Source organism: Akebia trifoliata, chromosome 13, assembly GCF_017979445.1.
Source record: "Akebia trifoliata isolate Shusen 1 chromosome 13, ASM1797944v1, whole genome shotgun sequence".
Lineage (NCBI taxonomy): Eukaryota > Viridiplantae > Streptophyta > Magnoliopsida > Ranunculales > Lardizabalaceae > Akebia > Akebia trifoliata.
In genome coordinates this window covers 30,140,950-30,161,008 of record NC_141387.1, presented here as the reverse complement: position 1 = coordinate 30,161,008, position 20,059 = coordinate 30,140,950, and the positions used below count along the sequence as shown (strand labels likewise).

The window sequence follows — 20,059 nt, the reverse complement described above, 5'->3', positions numbered from 1 at the left end:
CTTATAGAAGATTTCTTTTTTACAGACTTATATCATTTTAAATACTCAAGAATGATCAAATGGTTCTCGTATGAATGGTATCATACTAGCTATAGGTAACAATATCTCACAACCCATCTCAACCATCCATACAATTTCTCGAGATTTGTACAACTTTTAGGTCCATGACTTCTAATGCAAAAAACCCATCTAGAAAGTCTCATCTAGGTTAGTAGTTCGGCCGAGCCACAATGCAATCACAACATTATGGCTCGGTCGAGCTGTGCCCCCATAAGAACTAATAGCTAGGTCAGATAGGAGTCCTGTGAAACATTCAGTTTGAATTGTCCAAGTAGGGTTAACCATGAGAAAACTAGGATAAACTTTTACATTTCGACGAGAAAATATTTTCTCATCTTGATTGGAAAATCATACCCTTGAAGAAAATGGTGATATCACATTTTTGTAGAAATTTTTTTTCCAATCTTCGATGTCCTTGGAAGAAAAAGAAAATCACCCATTTTAGGGTCCCAAATACATTGGACCAAACCATGGTTAATAGGAACCCTACCTTGATTCACAAGAATCAAAGTATCCTTTTTATAGATTTTATTATAAGCACAGTCCATCCAATGAGGAAAGACATTAGTTACTAAAAGTGCTTAGCGGCACAGTGTCGATGACTTTGGTTTAGGTGGAAGGATTATCTTAATCAAGCTTAAATTATTATTATTATTATATTTCTTCTTCTTTAATCAAATTCAAAGAAGTCCCAATGCAGATAGATGGTGCAGTGCATTAGATCTAATATTTGAGAACATGCACCTCTGTGTTCCCCATCTTTTAATATTACCCAAAGAAAGAGAGAGAGAGAGAGAGAGAAGGTCAAGTCTTAGTTTGACTGGTATGTCATGTGTCAAATATTCTCTTCTACCTAGTAAGATTTTTTATTTGTTGGAAAAAAAAAAAAAAACCCATCTGGGAATGCCCACTAGAGAACATGGTTCATGTAGGTTGAGAAACTATTTTATAGGTTTATAGTGGTTGAAGTGGGGGAAATCTTTCTTTCATGTGAGGTTGATTTGAAGTTCAAGTAGGGTTTGATACTCTTAATTAAACTGAAACACCAATAATTAGGGTTTTCTCATTTGGATTGTACAAGGTTGCTTTATGAATTAGAAAAATTACTCAATAGACCCTGTTGTACGGCCGTATTTCTAAATGGTCCTTGAGTTTTGGATTGGTATCTTACCAACCCAATTAGTAAAATATTTCTTTCTTAATGCCCTTCACCCCGATAGATAAAATGTTGAACTCAAAAAATCGAAATCATCATTCATTTGAAATGTTGATCTCAATGATTCAAGTTCAAATGTCGAGATCGATGATTTACAATCGTTTGATCAAAATTGAAACATAGGCTGATCTCAACATATTTTATAACTAATTGAAAGGAGGGTTGGTCAAAGGGTATTAAGAAAGAAAAAGCTTACTAAATGGACCATCAAGTTATCGTCCAAAAATTGGGGGGGATTTAGAAAGAAGTCCCTCATGCAGGGTGCATTAAGTAATTTTCCCTTCTAAATTGGATAATTTAGCACATCCCTACGTGTTTTGGTGAATATTTTAGATACCCCTACATTTTCAAACAAACGATGACATGCCCCTTGACCATAGTCTTGTAAGAGAGACTAAAACAAGGGTACAGAAATAAGAAATCAATACCCAGTTATCTGGATTTTAATGCATTAATATTCACACTGAAAGGAAACTTCCCAACAATGCTCAGTCACTCACTTGTGTTTATTTCAAACTGTGTAACTTCAACAATTAACTCAGAAGAACAGTTTCCACCAAAAATGTCAGAAATCTCATAAGAAATAGGTGACTTATCTTTGCATGGATGCCTTTACAGTGACACGGATGATACATGGTTTACAAAATGGTGCAGCTCCCTTGTCCCCTGCAGAGGTTCATCGAAGTAATTAGTTAAAGAAGCGTAGAACTTCGTGCACATTTTAGATTAATAAGTACACCTACTTCTTTGGGTCTTCATAATTGCTTAAGGCTTCTTCAAATTTGAGCCAAAGTGGACCTGTCTCTTGAATATTAACATTCTCTGGCCTTCCAAGATAAGCTTGAACAACAAATTGGGGAGTTCTTTCTCTGTTTTGCATCCATAGGAAACAAGTGAATTGGAAACTTAACTTGATCACAAAAACACAAGTACTTAATTATTTGATTTAAGTTTTTTTTTGCTCCTTAAACACGTGTTAGCAGTCAGTGTGAAGGTGGGTTCAATGGGTTTTGAACTCAGGTCGTGGGATCAACACTCCTAAGGCATAAGGTTAAAACCTTAAGGCAAGTAAGGCTTACGCCTCAAACCATGAGGCACCTAAAAGGCATACGCTTCACATTTTTTATTATTATAAATAATGCATTTCTTCTCGCTCTTCTTATTCTTTTCTTTTATAATTTACTTCTTTATTGTTGTCCAAAATCTAATAAAGAAGTAAATTAGAAAGAAAGGAAAAAGAAGCATTAGAAAGACTTGCGGAAAGATGTTCCCATGTCCTAGGTTCAAATCCCCTTGAACCCTACTTCACCATTCAAAACACTAACCCTTAACTATCAAAAGTTCTAAGCAAGATTTTATAAATTTCGAGTTTTTTTTTTTTAAACTTCTATTTCTTTGTTACTGCTAATATGTAATATAATTGGAATACTTAGAAACAAATTCAAATACAAAATAATAATATAGACAAAGAATTTTGTTTGCTATAAATATAAAATAGTTATTTATTATAAAGACTTTCAACAATTCAAATACAAAATATTTCTATTTTACTAAAATATAGACTTGATAATATTTTATATTATTATTTATTGAAATGAATTAAACTTGAAATTCGATTGTATGGATTTGAAATTTATAAATATGCAATGGTATCCTAATTTTTAGATTTTAATATTATACTATTTATTTAAAAATATCATGCATGTGAGGCTTATGCTTTATGCCTCAAGGCTTAAGCCTCATGACACCAGCCAGCCTCACGCCTAAACGTCTGAAAACATTGTGCCTTACTAACTTGGCTAAGTTGGTACCTTCATGATTCGATTAATTTTGATACTCAACAAACTCACCTCCCTTCATATTCAGATAGCCAAACCAAATAGGCTGCAGCAAAGTAAATGGAAGTGAAAGGGTTGGAAAGATCCTCAACCGAATCAACTCTGTACGCCTTGAAACCCAAGTCTCTTTGGATTACATGGAAAACATCAAGCACATTTTAGAATCAACATGAGAACTGATCCATGGTTGACAAACCATTGTAACAACTTGGGCTAAAATTTAATAAACAGAATTGAATTATAGATGAAATTGTAACAAGCGTTTATTTTATTAATCTTCCTATAAGTGGCAATTGGTTTTGTTAGGTTAAACTTACTTGTAAAGCCAAAGTGCTTTGGGGTAGTCGATTCCCATAATTCCAGTACGTGATCCTACACCATTCACGAAACGCATGCTACAGATCTCTGCAAGAGCAGCTAGAGCTGTCTGCACAAAGGGCAAGTCTAATAGAAACTGACAGTTTCTTAATAACAGGAAAGCTTAAAAAATGTGGATTATTTGAGGAGAAAGAGTAAGATTCATAACTTTTGAAGACTATAAGATAATTTCTAGATAAAAAATGGAAAAAATGTACATCCATCATTCCTTCAGCAGAATCTCGGAATTACATTTTAATCTAACCATATATATATAGGAAACCATTCAAGGGACAAAAAATTTGACAACGTGTTTCAGAAATATGGGTTAGAAGTTTCAGAATGAGCTGATTTTTTGTGAGGATGATCTCTATGAACGGTCCCCTATATATATGTGTGTGTGTGTGTGTGTGTGCATTCTTTCTCAGTATATGAGCTTGGATTGATCCATTAACCTCAGCATTGCAACCAGTTGGTCATAATTAAAATGCCAACCTTTCCCAGGGTTTTCAATGTAAGAGAATAATTATTGATGTTAACTTTATCTACTTAGCAACTTGGAAAAATTTCTCTGTGGCAACGGTTCACAGTTAACAAGATTAAATTGGTTTCCAAAACCACCTGAGTGTTCGACAACAGTGAATGATATAGATTTTTGACTAGAATATAAGGGAATGTGAAAGAATTCTATTTGTGCGACAGTCCCTATGGGCCCTTCCTACTTGCTATTTGCGACAGCCCCCTATGGGCCTTTTTATGTAATGGGGTGGGCCCCACATACTTTTTTATTATTAGTTTTAAATATATTTGTGGAGAGGCCAAGCCCTACTATCAAGAAAGTATTTGGCTCTCTCTTTCTCTCTCTCTCTCCAATCTTCTCCTCTATTTCTCCTCTTCTGCAGTTTAAACCCTTATTTTTGCGGTTTTGTAGTGAAAAGAACTTCGGTTCATTGTGGTGGTGCAAGATAAACCCTAGATGTGTATCTAAGGTGTGGTTGTGTGCTTGTGGTTGGTTGTGAATGAGTTTTGGAGTTGCGTGGTGCTGTTTTTCAGTCCTTTTAGAAGGTTTAATTGCAGTGGGTGGTGTCTAAGTCAGTTTCTTTTGACTAAAATTGGATTTTTTGATTTACCCAAAATTGGTGGAGTTTTTTTTATGCTTCCTACCCTTGCCACCTCTCTCTTAGGTGTCCTTTACACCGGTTGTTGCCTCCCTCGTTGTGTATTTACTCCTCTTCGTGGTAATTCTAATAGATGAACATAGCTCTTCAAGTGTGATTCGACCAAGCAGATTACTTCGGTACGGTTGAACGAAAAATAATTATCATTCTTGATCCCATGTTATAAAGGTGTTCTTACAAGCCAAGAAGAAAGCGAAGTACTTTGTAGAAGATCCTCCTTTTGAAGATTCAAAGAATTATGAAGATTGGTGGAGTGAAAATTCATTGGTTATGACTTGGCTATAGTTAAGCATGGAACCATTTGTAGCTTCCAATGTCCAACTCCTTGGTACTGCAAAGAAGATTTGAAGCTCTCTTGCAGAGATGTACTCTTAAGAGAGTAATGTGACTAGGGTGTTTGAGTTGTTTGAATGCATGTTTACTACCAAACAGGGTGATGAACCCCTGAATGAACTATTTTCAAGGATCAAATTCTGGCGGGTGAACAACTTCTTATTACAGCAAATACATATTCTCGGCTTTAGAGGGCCTTACTTACACACCCAGATCCTTCTTCTCTTAATGAGTCATCTGCCTTAGTCACTAATGATGGTACTCGTTCCACTCCTTGTAATAGACGAGGCAGAACTCGCGGTGATGGTCGTAGTGGTAATCGTGGTGAAACCTATGGGATTCGTGGTGGTGGTACTATCTCTGACCGTGGTATTGATAGATCCAATTGGAAATGCAACTATTGTGGTAAGACAGGGCATACCAAGGATTATTGTTGGGACAAATAGGGAAGTCCTAACTATTCCTATAATGCATCTGTTGATATATCTTCCACATCTATTACTCAACCATCTGCTTCCAGACCACCGATTACTAATTTTGAGTCTCAGAACAATCTTACAACTCTACTTAGTCAGATCCTTCAGAAGTTGTCAGATCTACCTTCTTCTCCATCTGCTCCCACAACTACTATGCTCAATATAGGTAATTCTACTTGTGTAGTTGCTTGATCCCCATCATCTTCCTGGGTTATTGACTCTGTTGCTAGTGCTCACATATCTAGTACCTCTTCCATATTTTCTAATTTTCATTCATCTAGATCTCATATTAATTTAGTTGATGGTTCTTCTCGTCCTATTTTTGGCACTGGTGATCTTCATCCTACCAATTCTATAACACTCACTTCTGGTTTATTTGTTCCCGACTTTCCTTTTAATTTTCTATATGTAAGTTAGCTAACAAAATCACGAAATTGTTCTGTAATCTTTTTCCCTACCTCTTATGCTTTTCAGGACCTCAAGACGAAGAAGGTGATTGGTTTGAGGCATGAACGGAATGTGATATATTTTATGGACTGTGATGAGCTAATTCCTACTTTGAGTGCCGTCATCTCTCCTCTACAGTAGCATCATCGCTTGGGTCACCCGTCATTGCAGAAGTTGTGTCAAATGGTTCCCATGTTGAGTCCAATTTCAAAATTAGAATGTGAGGCTTGTCAGTTAGGAAAGCATCACCGTAGCAGTTTTCCTCTTAGTCTAGAGTGTCATTAGTTAAGTCCTTTTGATATAGTCCATTTAGACATTTGGGATTCTACAAAAATAAAGAGTATTTTTGTTTATTTCTTATTTTGTCATTTTTTTGGATAATTACTTTAGAATGACTTGGCTTTTTTTTTTAATGAGACCGTTCTGAACTTGCCAAATTTTTTTAGACTTTTTATGATGAGATATTTGTTCAGTTTGAATGTCGTGTTATATTTTCGTTCTAACAATGCTCTTGAATATACCCAAAACTGTATGTTTGATTTTTGCAAAGACCATGGTATCATCCATCAGACTACATGTTCACATATTTCCCAACAAAATGGCATCGCTAAAAGTAAACTTCATCATCTTTTCGATGTCACTCGCACCTTATTGTTTAATATGTCAGTTCCTAAATCTTATAGGGCCGATGGTGTTCTTACTGCTTGTTACCTCATTAATCAAGTTCCTACACTTGTTTTGGGTAACCAGACACCCTTTTCTTTGTTATATTCGAAGGCCAAGCCCTTTCCTCTTGTTCTGCATGTCTTTGGATGTGTGTCATTCATCCGCATTCTTGGAACTGGTCATGATAAGTTGTCTCCTCGAGCTATTAAGTATGTCTTATTGGGTTATTCTCGAACTCAAAAGGATTATCGTTGTTATGATCTTGTACGACGTCGATATTATACTAGTGTTGATGTCTCATTTTTTGAGTCTACATCTTTTTTTTTCCACTGTGGGTCTTTAATTTGATTCTAATCTGGTTCATTCTCATTGGGGAGAGTTAGTTTTGCCTACTGTTCCTCTTCCAGTTTCTTCTCCCCCATGTTTGCAAGTTTATCGGCGCTCTTAGCATCGCCCAATTGTACCTTATGGTCCAATCGTAGCTAAACCATCAATTGACTCTCCTGAGGATTCTCCACCTTCTGTTTCTGATGACCTTCCACATCCTCCCACAACACCCTCATCCTCCACGCTACCTATTGCATTACGAAAAGGTATTTGTTCCTACACTCACCATCCTATTTCTAATTTTGTATCTTTTCATCGCCTTTCCTCCACCTTTCGCTCTTTTGCATTCTCGTTGTCCACTTTTTTTTCCTAGTACTTATCGTCAGGCCCTGACTTCTTTTGGATGGAAACTTGCTATGGATGACAAGATGCATGCCCTTTATCAGAATCAAACATGAGATCTCACCACTCTTCCTTCCAGGAAGACCATTGTTTGTTGTCGTTGGGTGCACACAATAAAGTATCAACCTGATGGCTCTATTGATCGTCTTAAGGATCGATTGGTTGTTAAAGGGTATACTCAGACTTCTGGTGTAGCTTATTGTGAGACCTTTTCACCTGTTGTTCGCTTGAACTTTGTTAGAATTCTTCTATCTGTCGGTCGTAGTAAGTTTTAACTGGCCACTTTACCAATTAGACATAAAAAATGCATTTCTCCATGGAGATTTATAGGAGGAAGTGTGTTTAGATCAGTCCCCAAGTTATGTAGTTGAAGGGAAAAAACATCTTGTGTGTAGGCTGAAGAAGACGTTGTATGGACTGAAACAGTCTCCACGTGCTTGGTTTGACAAATTTAGCTCTGTGGTGCTTCAGTATGGTTTTCTGCGCTCCACCTCTGATCATTTTGTATTTACTCAACATTCTATCATCGTTCTTATTGCTTATGTGGATGACATTATTGTCATTGGTAGTGACTCTGTTGGTATTAATTAGTTGAAGGCTCATTTGAGTACTAAGTTCTATACAAAAAACTTGGGCTACTTCATTATTTCCTTAGGATTGATGTTACACATTCCAAGGATGGACTCACTCTGTACCAACGCAAGTATGTATTGGACTTATTATCTTAGATGGGTACTTTGGGATCTCGTCCAATTGATACTCCCATGGATCCTTTTGTCAAGCTTGATGCTGAACAAGGGGAAGTTTTTGAGGAAAATGGGAGGTACAAGCGGTTGGTTGGCAAGCTCATATATCTCACAGTTACCTGTCCTGGCATTGTTTATGATATGGGAGTGGTCAATCAGTTTATGCATGTCCCTCTACAGCCTCATTGGGAAGCTATATGTTGTATTCTACGCTATCTGAAGGGTGCTCCTGGAAAGGGTCTCTTGGACCGTCCTTCCTCTTCCTTGACTATTTCTAAATACTCTAATGCTGACTGGGCCGGAAGTCGTTTTGATCGCCGATCCACCTTTGGTTATTGCACATTTGTTGGTGGAAATCTTGTTACTTGGCGTAAAATGTTGTAGTTGGCTTTAGTGCTAAAACTGAATATCATGCAATGACCCACACTACTTCTGAGATGTTATGGGTTCATTATCTTCTTCGCAACATGGGTGTTGATGCTCCATTACCTATGCAAATATATTGTGACAACCAAGCAGCCATCTTTATAGCCAATAACTCTATTTTTCATTAACACACCAAGCATATCGAAGTTGATTGTCACTTTGTTCGGGATTTACTCATGCGAAAACATATCATCACACCCTATGTAAAGTCAAATGATCAATTGGCTGATTTTCTTACCAAGCCCTTATCTCGCATAGTTTTTTCTTCTTTATGTACCAAGTTGGGCGTCTTTGATATGTATGCCCCAGCTTGAGGGGGAGCATTAGAATTTTGTTTGTGTGACAACCTTTATGGGTCCTTCCTACTTTCTATTTGCGACAGCCCCTAATGGGATTTTCTATGTAATGGGGTGGGCCCCCACATACTTTTTTATTAGTAGTTTTAAATATATTTGAGGAGAGGTAGAACCCTACTATCAAGAAAGTGTTAGTCTCTCTCTCTCCCTCTCCAATCTTCTCCTTCTCCTCTATTTCTCCTTTTCTTCTCCTCTTCAATTTGCTCTAGACTGTTTTGGTTCTCTACTGAATGAATGACACAAGATCAAATCTTGCATGTTAGGACAACAAATAATAAAAAACCAAAAATTGCAAGCCTAAAGTTAAAAAGGAAAAAAAATAAAAATTAAATAATCAAAACTATTAGTAAGAAAGAATTTTATAAAAAACTAGGAACACATGGCACAAAGACGCGAAGAAAAGCAAATTCTAAGAAACAATACCTAAGTCACATTGCATGGCCGCAGCCCTACTAAAAGACAAAATTGTTCACCTTGTAACTAGCATAACAGTTACAACCATTGTTGGTGAAAGATGCATGACATGTGTTTGGAATATGCAATTATGGCGGCTATTGTGGTGAGAGAAAAATTATTTTTCCTTGGACTGCTGTTTTCTATTTTGATACTTATGAAAGTGTTGTATGGAACACCTTGAAAACAACACCATTGTTTGCTAGCACTCCTAAATTGCAAACTGAAAGTCTTCACAGAATTAGAAAAACAAAAAAGTAAACTAAAACCGTGCCACTGAAACTATAAGTCTCCTCATGGATAATGAGTGATGAAGGCAACAATTGCCACTATAATGAAATAACAGATCAAACCACTTTCCACAACTTGGTTTGGATCACAAAAAATGAACACTTGAAAATATTCATGCAAAGCATTAACAGCATAGCCAAATTTTTCGTTGCCAATGTTAATGGTTCAACACAATGAAAGAATAATAAACATACAGGTCTGACTTGTCTTCCATTGAAGTGTTTTGAAACAATGATTTCAGCAACTGCCTGCAAAAGTAAGCAAGATCATCAACTAGGTGAAACAGTAGTATTTTCTTAAAGAGATTTTATTGAAATACAATAACAGACTACTCTCCCATCATATATGAGTTTGGTTTTTTGTGTTTTTTTTTTAATTTTGATAGGATATGAATATCTATCTATGTTAATAAGTAAAAAAAATTAATACATAATTAGTAAGAGGATTCCTTTCATACATCTAACTTCTATATACACCTTCCTTTTGCTAAGAAAGCAGAAAATCCGGCTTGTGTCGTCCAAAACGCACCCAAAGCTCTGGCCACCAAGCCAATATGTTATGCCGAATATTACCAACTGAAACATTTTAGCACTAGAAGAAATTGTCTTTCAACAAGGTCATCGATAACAATGGACAACATTGAATTCCAGCCGGCAATAACTGGCTTTGCATCGCCCTTTTCATTAAGAAAGATAGAACTTTCTACAGCCCTTTGAGGTCACTGAACTTTAAGGAATATACGAAAACCACTATTTTCGGCCATAAACCAAAAGCAGATTGCCCATTGCAGTACATAAACAAATTTCCCCGAACAAGTTCATCGGGAAATCAATTATCTCCTTTCGCATATTCTCAGATAAAATGGAATTGCTACTTCTTGGCTAACAGTGAAATGGACTTCCCCTTATGGCCTCTTACTAGCTTCCTATTTGATATTTGAAAATATGGCCTCTTTGCCAAACAACCCCAAGCGACTGAGTTCCGACCCTCACAAAAAAAGAGAATCTTGTTCTTTTCGAGTTCTTTTTTCAATCAATAGGGAACTTACTAGATTCTTCCTAAGTCGGTTCACAAGCTTGTTAGCAGTTGGTAAACCAATGCCATTTCATCTAAAGGTATGCCGATTTGGAGGTTCCTCCCTTTTATGGTATTGTGGGGTCTCTAAAAATAAAGGAACATAAGAATATTTGAAGGCAATGAGAAAAAGAACCAAGATGGTATCATGAATCAAAGCTTTGTGCCGTTTTGGAATGTTTTGATGGAACATTTGGATTTCAGCCGAGACCAATACGAAGCATTGACATCAGTGCGCTTTTGAATTCTTGGACTGAAATTTTGTTTTGATGGGATCTGAATGTATTGTTGTAGGGTTTTTACCCTTTTTCTACTCGGTCTGTCTTCTTGACCAACTTATACTATAAAACCGTCCCATATTTTTTCTATTATGTAATTGACTAGAGATCCTTCATCACAGCATTCTTTGTTTCTCTAATCACTTTTTATTTATAAAATATAAATAAAGAAAATCCTACCAACACCATCAACTTCAAATACCCTTAAAATCTATCCTTAAAACTCTCACCCTGTTGTCAACTTATACTATAGCCACACAGGAAGCTCAAAAACATATAAAACCATCCCATATTTTTTCTATTATGTGATTGACTAGAGATCCTTCATCACAGTATCTACACCATTATATTGTAGGAGTTTTAATTTCCTGCTAGGACTTTGTACCAAAGGATGATCCTCTATGATAAAGCAAACTACTTTTGCTTATATTTACGTATGTTATTTTAACAGCTTAGTTACTTATTTATCTTGATAACTTTTTAACTGCTTAATATCAATATGTCACCAATGCAAATTCAACTTCTGTTGCATATTTCTAGTATGTGTGTAGGTGACATTTCAAGGAAAAAAAAATGCAATGCAGCAGTGGTGTTAATCCGAAGCCACACAAATTCTACCCAATCTAAAAGTATGTCCCAGAGAGCTCAATCCAAGTTGATCATAAAATGGATGCTCTAGAGAATGATAAACACAATGAAAGTGACTACCGGACGATTTTGTTAAAAAGGCACGAAACTGGAAGCAAAGTATAGGTAGGGACCGATTGTTGAAGTTATAAAGACACCATAATGAAACGACAGAAAAGGACACAAGGTTTTACTACTAGCAGCAAATGTAGCTAGTCCAATTTATAGGCATTCACATTCTTATGCTCCATCTTACCTTTACTTCATACCGAGAAAGGTAGGGTCTCTTCTCTTCGTCATGAGAAAACCGTACTTTTCCTCTTCTCTCTCCAGACTTGGTCCACTCTTTGAGGACATCAGGATGCTTCCACAACTCTTCCATGTCTTCAGGAGAAGCTCTAGAATCCCAATATTTCCATGTGTCACCTGTTTTCACATGAAAATGAAATTAGACAAAAGCCTATCATTTACACGTTTATCTTTAATATTATAATGAGAGAAGGCAGAGTACATGGTTGTTGACACCAAATACATTTAAACTTACTAGTTATTAGGGTCTTTTTGGTCAAAATAAATAAAATTGCAAACACATGACTCTTGTACCCACATTAGCTAATTTGTTGAAAAAAAAACTTTTAATTTTCAATATTCTAAGGAGATAAGGATATCATGCAAATTAAAATTTCCCTGATTAATAATCAAAATTACAAAAATAGCATTGCAATACATGTGATACAAAATTTCCATGATATATAATTTAAATAGTTTATTTAAATTATAAAGTAAGATTTAAACTTATATTATCTATTTAAAATTTCTAAAATAATTAATTATAAAATATTCATCTTACATAAATCCTAATTTTTGTAATGCCACTTACTACTTAAGGTTACCAGAATGTATTCTTCATAAATATGATAAAAAGATTTTAGTAAAATAGTGCTATTTTTGAAGAATTATATCAACAATGTTGAAGTAGTTACGAGCATAAATGGGGAATTGGCAAAGATCTATATGAGAAATAATTAAAAGTAACATCTAATGCTCACCCACGTGCACACACACACACAGAAAAATAAAAGAATAAGAAAAAGAAGAAGCTAGCTTGCATAAAAAATCATTAATTAATAATTAACCCTTATTGATGATCATAAAAATTAAAAAAATTAAAAAAATTAAAAAAAAACTAGCATAAACAACAGCCAAAAGATCATATACAAGTATGAAAAATTGTCATAATGTCCCTGCCAGCTCTCCCATGTCAAAGGAGATATGGCTACCTGTCTTTTGTGATACTGTTGCTGCTGGAACAGAAGCTTCTGGCACTGAAGAGGTATTCTCAAAAATCTGTCTGCACAGTAATCAGAAAATAGTAATTATTTTTCACTACTTGCATTTCATTTACCTTCGTTATTTATCTTTAAACCAGAAAGCTAGTCCTCGAAATTGGACATCACTATCTACATTTCATTAATGCATGTGTAAATGCCAGACTTGTTGGCTCATGAACTAGACTTTCAACTATAACATGCTAATATCAGAAAGTATTGAAGATCTGCGAGTTCATATTGTAAAATTGCAAGACTAATGAACAAGGGCATCCAATATGATAACATTTTTTTCATCATCTGTCAACATATGGAGTATAATAAACATGAATTTTGAGGTTGTGTGTTCAAGTCCAGCTTACCCATCAAAAATAAACAAACATGGATAATATAAAACATATACAGATTTAATGCATCAAAAGATTTAAAAGAAATGTATGGAAAACATTCAAAAGAATAAACAGTAAACAGTAAACACACCTCTAGAAGTTCTGGGTACTTTGGTGCCACCTTTGTACCTAATTAAACAAGCTTTCTCTCTCTTTGGTAAAATATGGTATTTCACATTATAACCAATGCTTCTTAGACAATTTGAGGACTGAAATTTTTTATAATGCAAAGAATAGATCGTATTTAATAAGCCTAAACATGGAACGGCATTAGCTGTTCAATAAAGAAACCAAGTTCTTAAACGGTAGAAGACAGTGTAGTTTCTGTGAACAATTTCAGTATGTTCTATGTGCATATAAAATAAAAAAATAAATAAATAAATATGTTCCAAGGCATGTTTGAGGACCATTTACACTAAACCAGATGTAATTCATTGTTAACAATAGGGTTAAAACAACCTCCTGGATGGAAGATTTTGCTTGACTGAAAGATATCGTTGCCAATAATCCAATGTTGACTTGTGAGTTACTTTCTTTGGGCCACGTCTATAAGCTCTAACTACAAACTCTTCAGTTCTTTCTCTGCAAACATCAGTTCCAGTGTAAAATACTGAAAGATATAGTACTGTCCAAATAAAAATCCACATCAGTTGAGAACATACTTTCCATCATAACTTGATAACCACTTTAAATATGCAGCACCGAAATACACACTAATTAAAGGTCTGTGCAGAAGCATTGGGTTCCCTTCTATTTCATATGCTCGGTAGCCCATCTCACTGCAAGAAAGTTCAACCTTTAACACAATGGCATTGCAATACATAGATTTGCTACATATAGCATTACAATGGCATTGTAATACCTGATCAGCCATTCTGCGGTTTTTGGCAGCATTTGCATGATTCCCATTGTAGTTTCCTTGGTTTTCCTATTGTACCGCATCGCAAGGGGTTGTCTGTCACTTTCAAGTTCAGCAATAGCACAAATCATGTCCTGCACAACAGGGTAAGGATGCCAAACTTGGGAAACTTTAAAATCGAAATAAAAGATATTCTTTTCATATTAACGAGCATTAGAAACATTCATTAGTACAAGAACATACTTCCATTAACGAAGGACTAACAAATTTGTTTTAATATTAGAAACGTTTTGATGAATTACAGGTCTCTCTAGAACCAAACTTGGTGTAGGAAAGTAAGATGGGATTTTTATCGGGTTGGAACAAGAGTTTAGGTGCTGATTTTATGGAAATATTGAATCAATCTAGGGTGAAGGTGGTCTAATAAAACAAATTTGAAATTAGGACTATAAGGAGATGTAAACTAGGCTAAAACCGACGTTAGAAGGTTTAAATTTTGGGCAGAAAACAGCATATGAGAAAATCAGCACTTGATGATTTGAAGCAAAAGGAAGTTAGGCTGAGTCGCAAAGCCCTGGGAAATCAGATTTATGGTGTCGCAACAAGATCTGGCTTTATGGATTGATTGGAGTAGCATGAACCGAGTTAAGGAGTCACACCTTCAAAGCACACAGCAGCAAATAACTAAGAAACAACTGAACCTAATAATTCAGAAACTAGAAACATATGAATCAAACAACAAGAAATAAAAACACACTAAATTTCTAGAAACTTACCAATCAACAAGAAGAAGAAAAAAAATCAAGATGAACCAGAATTTCATTACTGAACTCTAATTAATCACACCACACAAGACTGTAGTTAAAGTCTAAAATATCAACGACAAAACTTACTAAAAAATCAGTACATAGTACTGAATATTAATGCAATTAGTAAAAACCATAATTTTACTAAAACAAAGTAAGATGAGATTCTCATTAGACGCTTATGGCGCTTCTCTTCTTTGTTCAAACCCTTCTGTTTCACAAAACTTGACTCCACCGAGTCGAGTCACAGATATTCATGTCAACTTCTTCATTTACACTTCTATACTTTGGACTTAGACCAGCCTTGCATGCACCATGAACGCCAATCAGATTTGTTTCATCGATTCCAATGATGCTAGGCTGCTGATTAGCAGATATGCCTTCTGAAATCTGTTACTTCCTTACATGTAGGAGGATTTGCTAGAGGAAATCCCTTCCCTCTGTAATTACACCAATCCTACTGAAAAGAATGTGAGTGCACTAGGATCATATGGTCCATAATATTATGCTCTACTTTGTTGTTTGTGGCTACTTCAAAGCTCTAACTAGAAAACAAGGTAAAAGAAAATCAAGTTTTTGACAGTTTTAAATGAAAGGCGAGAAGCAGTTAAAATCATTATAGACAAACTGAAGGTGGCATGTGCAAATGCACAGATATCTGAAGGGCTTATTTGTAATTTAAAAATTAATTGAAGGATGGTTTTGAAGATTACATGGATATTTTGTAATTTTAAATCAAACCAGCGTGACTTCAGGGACGTGCCATTACAATTTTATGGGTTTTTGACCAAAATGACCCTGATTATAATAAATTTAAATTTAAAAGTGGGGGCATTTATGACCACTCAAATTTTGGTGTCAAACAACTTCTACTCCGCCTTCTCTCATTATAATTGTAAAGATATGAAAAATTAAAAAATTAGCTTGCACTTTTCCATAAGAGTCTATCGGGGAAAATGTAGATAAAAATGGTGAAAATAAAAATTCAAATCGTTACAACAGATACCTGATCTATCTGTGATATAAAATGCCTAGAGACAATAATCCCTGCGACAGCCTGAAAGTACACCATATAAAAATACAAGGAAAACAGAACGTCAGAATTGCAAATAGATAACTGCATATCCAAAAGTCTGTTCGTGAAAACTCTAAAGGTCCAAAACATCTTTTGATCAGGAGATTAGTAGGGAAAAAAACTTTAAAAAAGTATCATTAACAGCTGAGAATCATGACATTGTATCACAATTGCTAAAACCATTATAATTACAATCTTATCTTTCATTCCTTCACACTGCCATCCAAATCAAGCAAGAATATGATTTGGAAGCAAAACCTGGTAATGTGAAATCTATGGTGTACATGAATTCATCCTGGATTAAGTGATGTGAATTTCAAATTTATTTTTACCTTCATCTCAGTTTGTGTGAGGAAAGGCTGTCCATCAGGATCCCGTGAGAGGAGAACCTTATGCCCTCTATTTTCTCCAGCATCAATCCATTCATTGCTCACCTCAGGATCCATCCACATTTCTTCCATGTCGTGTGGATCAAGGCAATCATCCCAATACTTGAAGCTGACAGCCATCCTAGCAAGTTACTGGACTCTTAAGGCATCTAGCAACGAAAGAGCGAACAAATTCAAGTCCCAACTACGCGTGAAGTAGCCATAATGCATTCATATGAGGGGGAGGAAAACATAAAAGAGCTCTACATCATGCATGAATCACCTCTCTAGAGTATCGAAAGTACGGTTTTCATAAGTGAAGGTTCTAAAGACAAGACCATATTATGGAGTTTTGTGTGCTGGACTTTTTGCCTACCTATGATCACGAATATGTGATAAAACCATATAAGCAAATTTGGATGAGTGAGAAAGTAAAGATGGAGAGGCACAGTAATAAACCATGATATGAAGTAAACTCCACCACCTCCCCCACTCTAGAAAACATTTTTTTTTCTGTAAATCAGGTTGAACTTGGAGGACACCTCTCCAAATTCTGCAACTGTACGACTAGCGAACCACCCTACTCCCAACAATCCCAACTGAAATCCTTCTCCCAAACTTAGCCTTGGTGACTCTCCTCCACAAGATACTACAATTCAAGACAAACCACCACAGCCACTTGCCCAAAAGAACAAAATTTATTAATGTCACCCTAAGAAACCCATTCAGTCCCCAATGCTTCCTTGTGAAGAAAATGCTCCTCCAATTCGCAATATGAAACTTCCTCAAACCTTCCTTGCCATGCCATAGGAAATCCTAAAAGAGCATGTCTAGATTCACTTCCACACTCTTAGCAATTGTAAACAAGAATAGAAAATAAACAGAAATTAGCTAGAGTATTCTTGATCAAAGTTATATTTACGCTTTTAGAAAGGTAATTCGTCTTCCAAGAGCTCAACCTCCTACCCACTCTTTCAATTACCAATCCTCAGATGGCCTTATTGTCAAAACGAAGATATGACAAAAGAAAGGAACCCATTTGACAATAGAGCAATGTGTAGGAACACTCCCAACTACAAACACCTCACACTTTTTGGAGATTCACTACAAACACGGACATGGCCACAAAAAATCATACGAGCCCACTAAGAAACCTCAATTGGTCAAACAAAGCATTGAGAAACACCAGGGTATAATATTGCAAATTGAATATGCAACACTATTGGCCCACCAGACCCTACCAAAAAACTCAATAAGTCCCTACGGACAACATCCCTTCCCTCACCATCGTTATCCCCAAAGCTTTTGCAAAAATGAGGAAAAGAAAGGGAGAGATGAAACCGACCGGGGATCTATTGACTACAACATATAAAGGGATGAGGATGAACACACTTTATAATTCAACAAATCCATTTTAACCCAAAACCCATTCGGCCCAACAAATATTTCAAATAATTCCAACCGATGTGGTCATAGACTTTCTCAAGGTTGATTTCACACACTATTCCTAAAGCACTTGACCTCTTCTTGGAATCACTACATTCATTTGTGAATAAAACTCCATCCAAAATCTCCCTCCCCTTTATGAATGCACATTTGGAAGGCCCAACAATCCCTGACAACACTGATTTGATCCTTTACGCAAGCAACTTAGAAATAATTTTACAAGTGGAACTGACCAAATTGATAGGCTTCAAATAAAAAATATCCTCTACCCCAACTTCTTAGGAATCAGGTCCACAAAGGAACAATTAAAACCATAATCTAGAAACCCCTTGTTGAATACGTGATAATTTTCCAAAAAGACTTGAAGAAAGCTATAGAAAAACCATTGGGACCCAGCCACTGCTCGTATCTGTAATGGTTTGAAAAGATTTTTTCTCCTTGAAAGGACGCTCAAGCCAACTACATTGATATGGGGATATGCAATTAAAAACAAATTGATCCAGAGTAGAGTAACTAAGATATTCCTTTGAGTAGAATTTGCAATAAAACTCCACCACACTGTACATGATATTCTCCTTACCTTCCAACCACATACCATTGAACTTTAATTTTAAGATTTAAATTCTCCATTCCATTACGACCGGCCATGTGGTGAAATTTTTTCCTCCCCCTTCAACCACCTCACCTAAATTTTTGTTTCCAATCAACCTCTTCCATGGCCACCATGCTCTACAATTTCACCTTAAAGTTGAACCTAGTCACTCTTCTTAGCTGACATCATTCCTGATTCCTTCCGCCTGTCAAGACCCTCAATCTCGTCCAACACCTCCTTCTTCGTGACCTCATTTTTACAAAAGATTATTTATTCCAGGCCTTAACATTTTATTTGACAGCTTTGAGCTTGCATCTAAACATTTCACTTAGTCTGCCGATGAAATAAAGACCAATCCATCAATCTTGAATCACTCATTGAAATTTTGTTGTTGAAGTCACATATTCTTAAGATGAATTGAGGTACGCCGACCTCTCACCAAGGTTTAAATTTCCGTCTCGAAAAAATGTTTCAGTCAGAAGAAAATTCACGACTGTTTCGCCAAAACATTCCATGACAACCAGGCCAATTCCCAAAACATTCAGTATTTAGTTCCAGTTCTGGACCAAACATCCCAAGCTGGATGGTATGTGAAGTATGTGTGATGATACCATGGACCTAGATTAATTCGCCATCATCAACGAGTCATCGATCTCATTAAAAACAGACTTACAAATCAAAGAAAAAAAAAATTCAAATTTGAATCAAACTTAGGATTACCGATTGATTCATTCATTGAAATTACATAACATTGAAACTAGATTCGATTATCGGAGCCTTAGCCTTATTATATAACATTGAAACTGGATTCCTTTCCCACCATAATCGAGTCACTAATCTCATTAAAAACAGACTTACCAATATATTAAAAAAATGTCAAATTTGAATCAAACTTAGGATTACAGATTGATTCATTTATCGAAATTACGTAACATTGAAACTAGATTCGAGTATACTAAAAGTTACAGTCAATCAAACATATAACGCCACAGATATTCAAAAAAAAAAAAGGATAAATATATAGATTAAACGTGTCCTGACTTGCACAATCTCTGAATTTCTACATTCTGATATTGGATTGATGAGAAAGAAAACAATATACAAATTAATGGAAAAAAAAATGAAATAATGGCGAAATCAAGAGATTTAATTTGAGAGAAATACAAGAAGAATCTTACAATTAGAGACGCAAAAATGAGGCCCAAATCCGAAAATTAGAACGTGAGAGAGATTTTGGTTGGAAACGTTTGGAATTTGGATTGTCTTCTTCGATGAACCAACGGAACAGAGCCATCACCCGAAAACAAAGGACCTAAATATAGATAAACTCTATTACCACACCAACTTTACTTACAACACACGAATCCTTTTGAAATTAGTCAGCTGTTTACATATGTATTGGTGATTTTATGCGTTATAAGTAAGAGTTGATGTGTTAATAGCATCTCACTAAATATATACTCCTGTTTGGTGGTTGGTTGGTGCCTGTGTCGTAATTTGAGACACGTGGCACACAGATAATAAAGATTTGCTATGTCCCTCTCCCTACCCATTGTTGTCTGTTCTTTTATACTATCGATGATTTAGACAAACCCTCCATATTTTTGGTGAATATTTGAAAATTTGAGCTCTGACTTATTACCTT

At 35.7% G+C, this 20,059-nt stretch overlaps 1 protein-coding gene across 1 annotated transcript; it reads right to left on the bottom strand.

Annotated features, from left to right (window-relative positions):
- Nucleotides 1-1,690: 1,690 nt before the first annotated feature.
- LOC147388262 (transglycosylase) lies at nucleotides 1,691-19,755 on the bottom strand. The gene is made up of 13 exons (XM_086420616.1): nucleotides 19,593-19,755; nucleotides 16,341-16,546; nucleotides 15,940-15,990; nucleotides 14,131-14,261; nucleotides 13,931-14,047; nucleotides 13,728-13,850; nucleotides 12,832-12,902; nucleotides 11,808-11,977; nucleotides 9,767-9,820; nucleotides 3,432-3,541; nucleotides 3,127-3,240; nucleotides 2,020-2,145; nucleotides 1,691-1,942 (listed from the first exon to the last, which is right to left on the bottom strand). Exons 2-13 carry the CDS (start codon nucleotides 16,515-16,517, stop codon nucleotides 1,915-1,917), a joined length of 1,272 nt encoding a protein of 423 aa, XP_086276742.1. The 5' UTR covers nucleotides 16,518-16,546; nucleotides 19,593-19,755; the 3' UTR covers nucleotides 1,691-1,914.
- Between the last annotated feature and the right edge of the window lie 304 nt (nucleotides 19,756-20,059).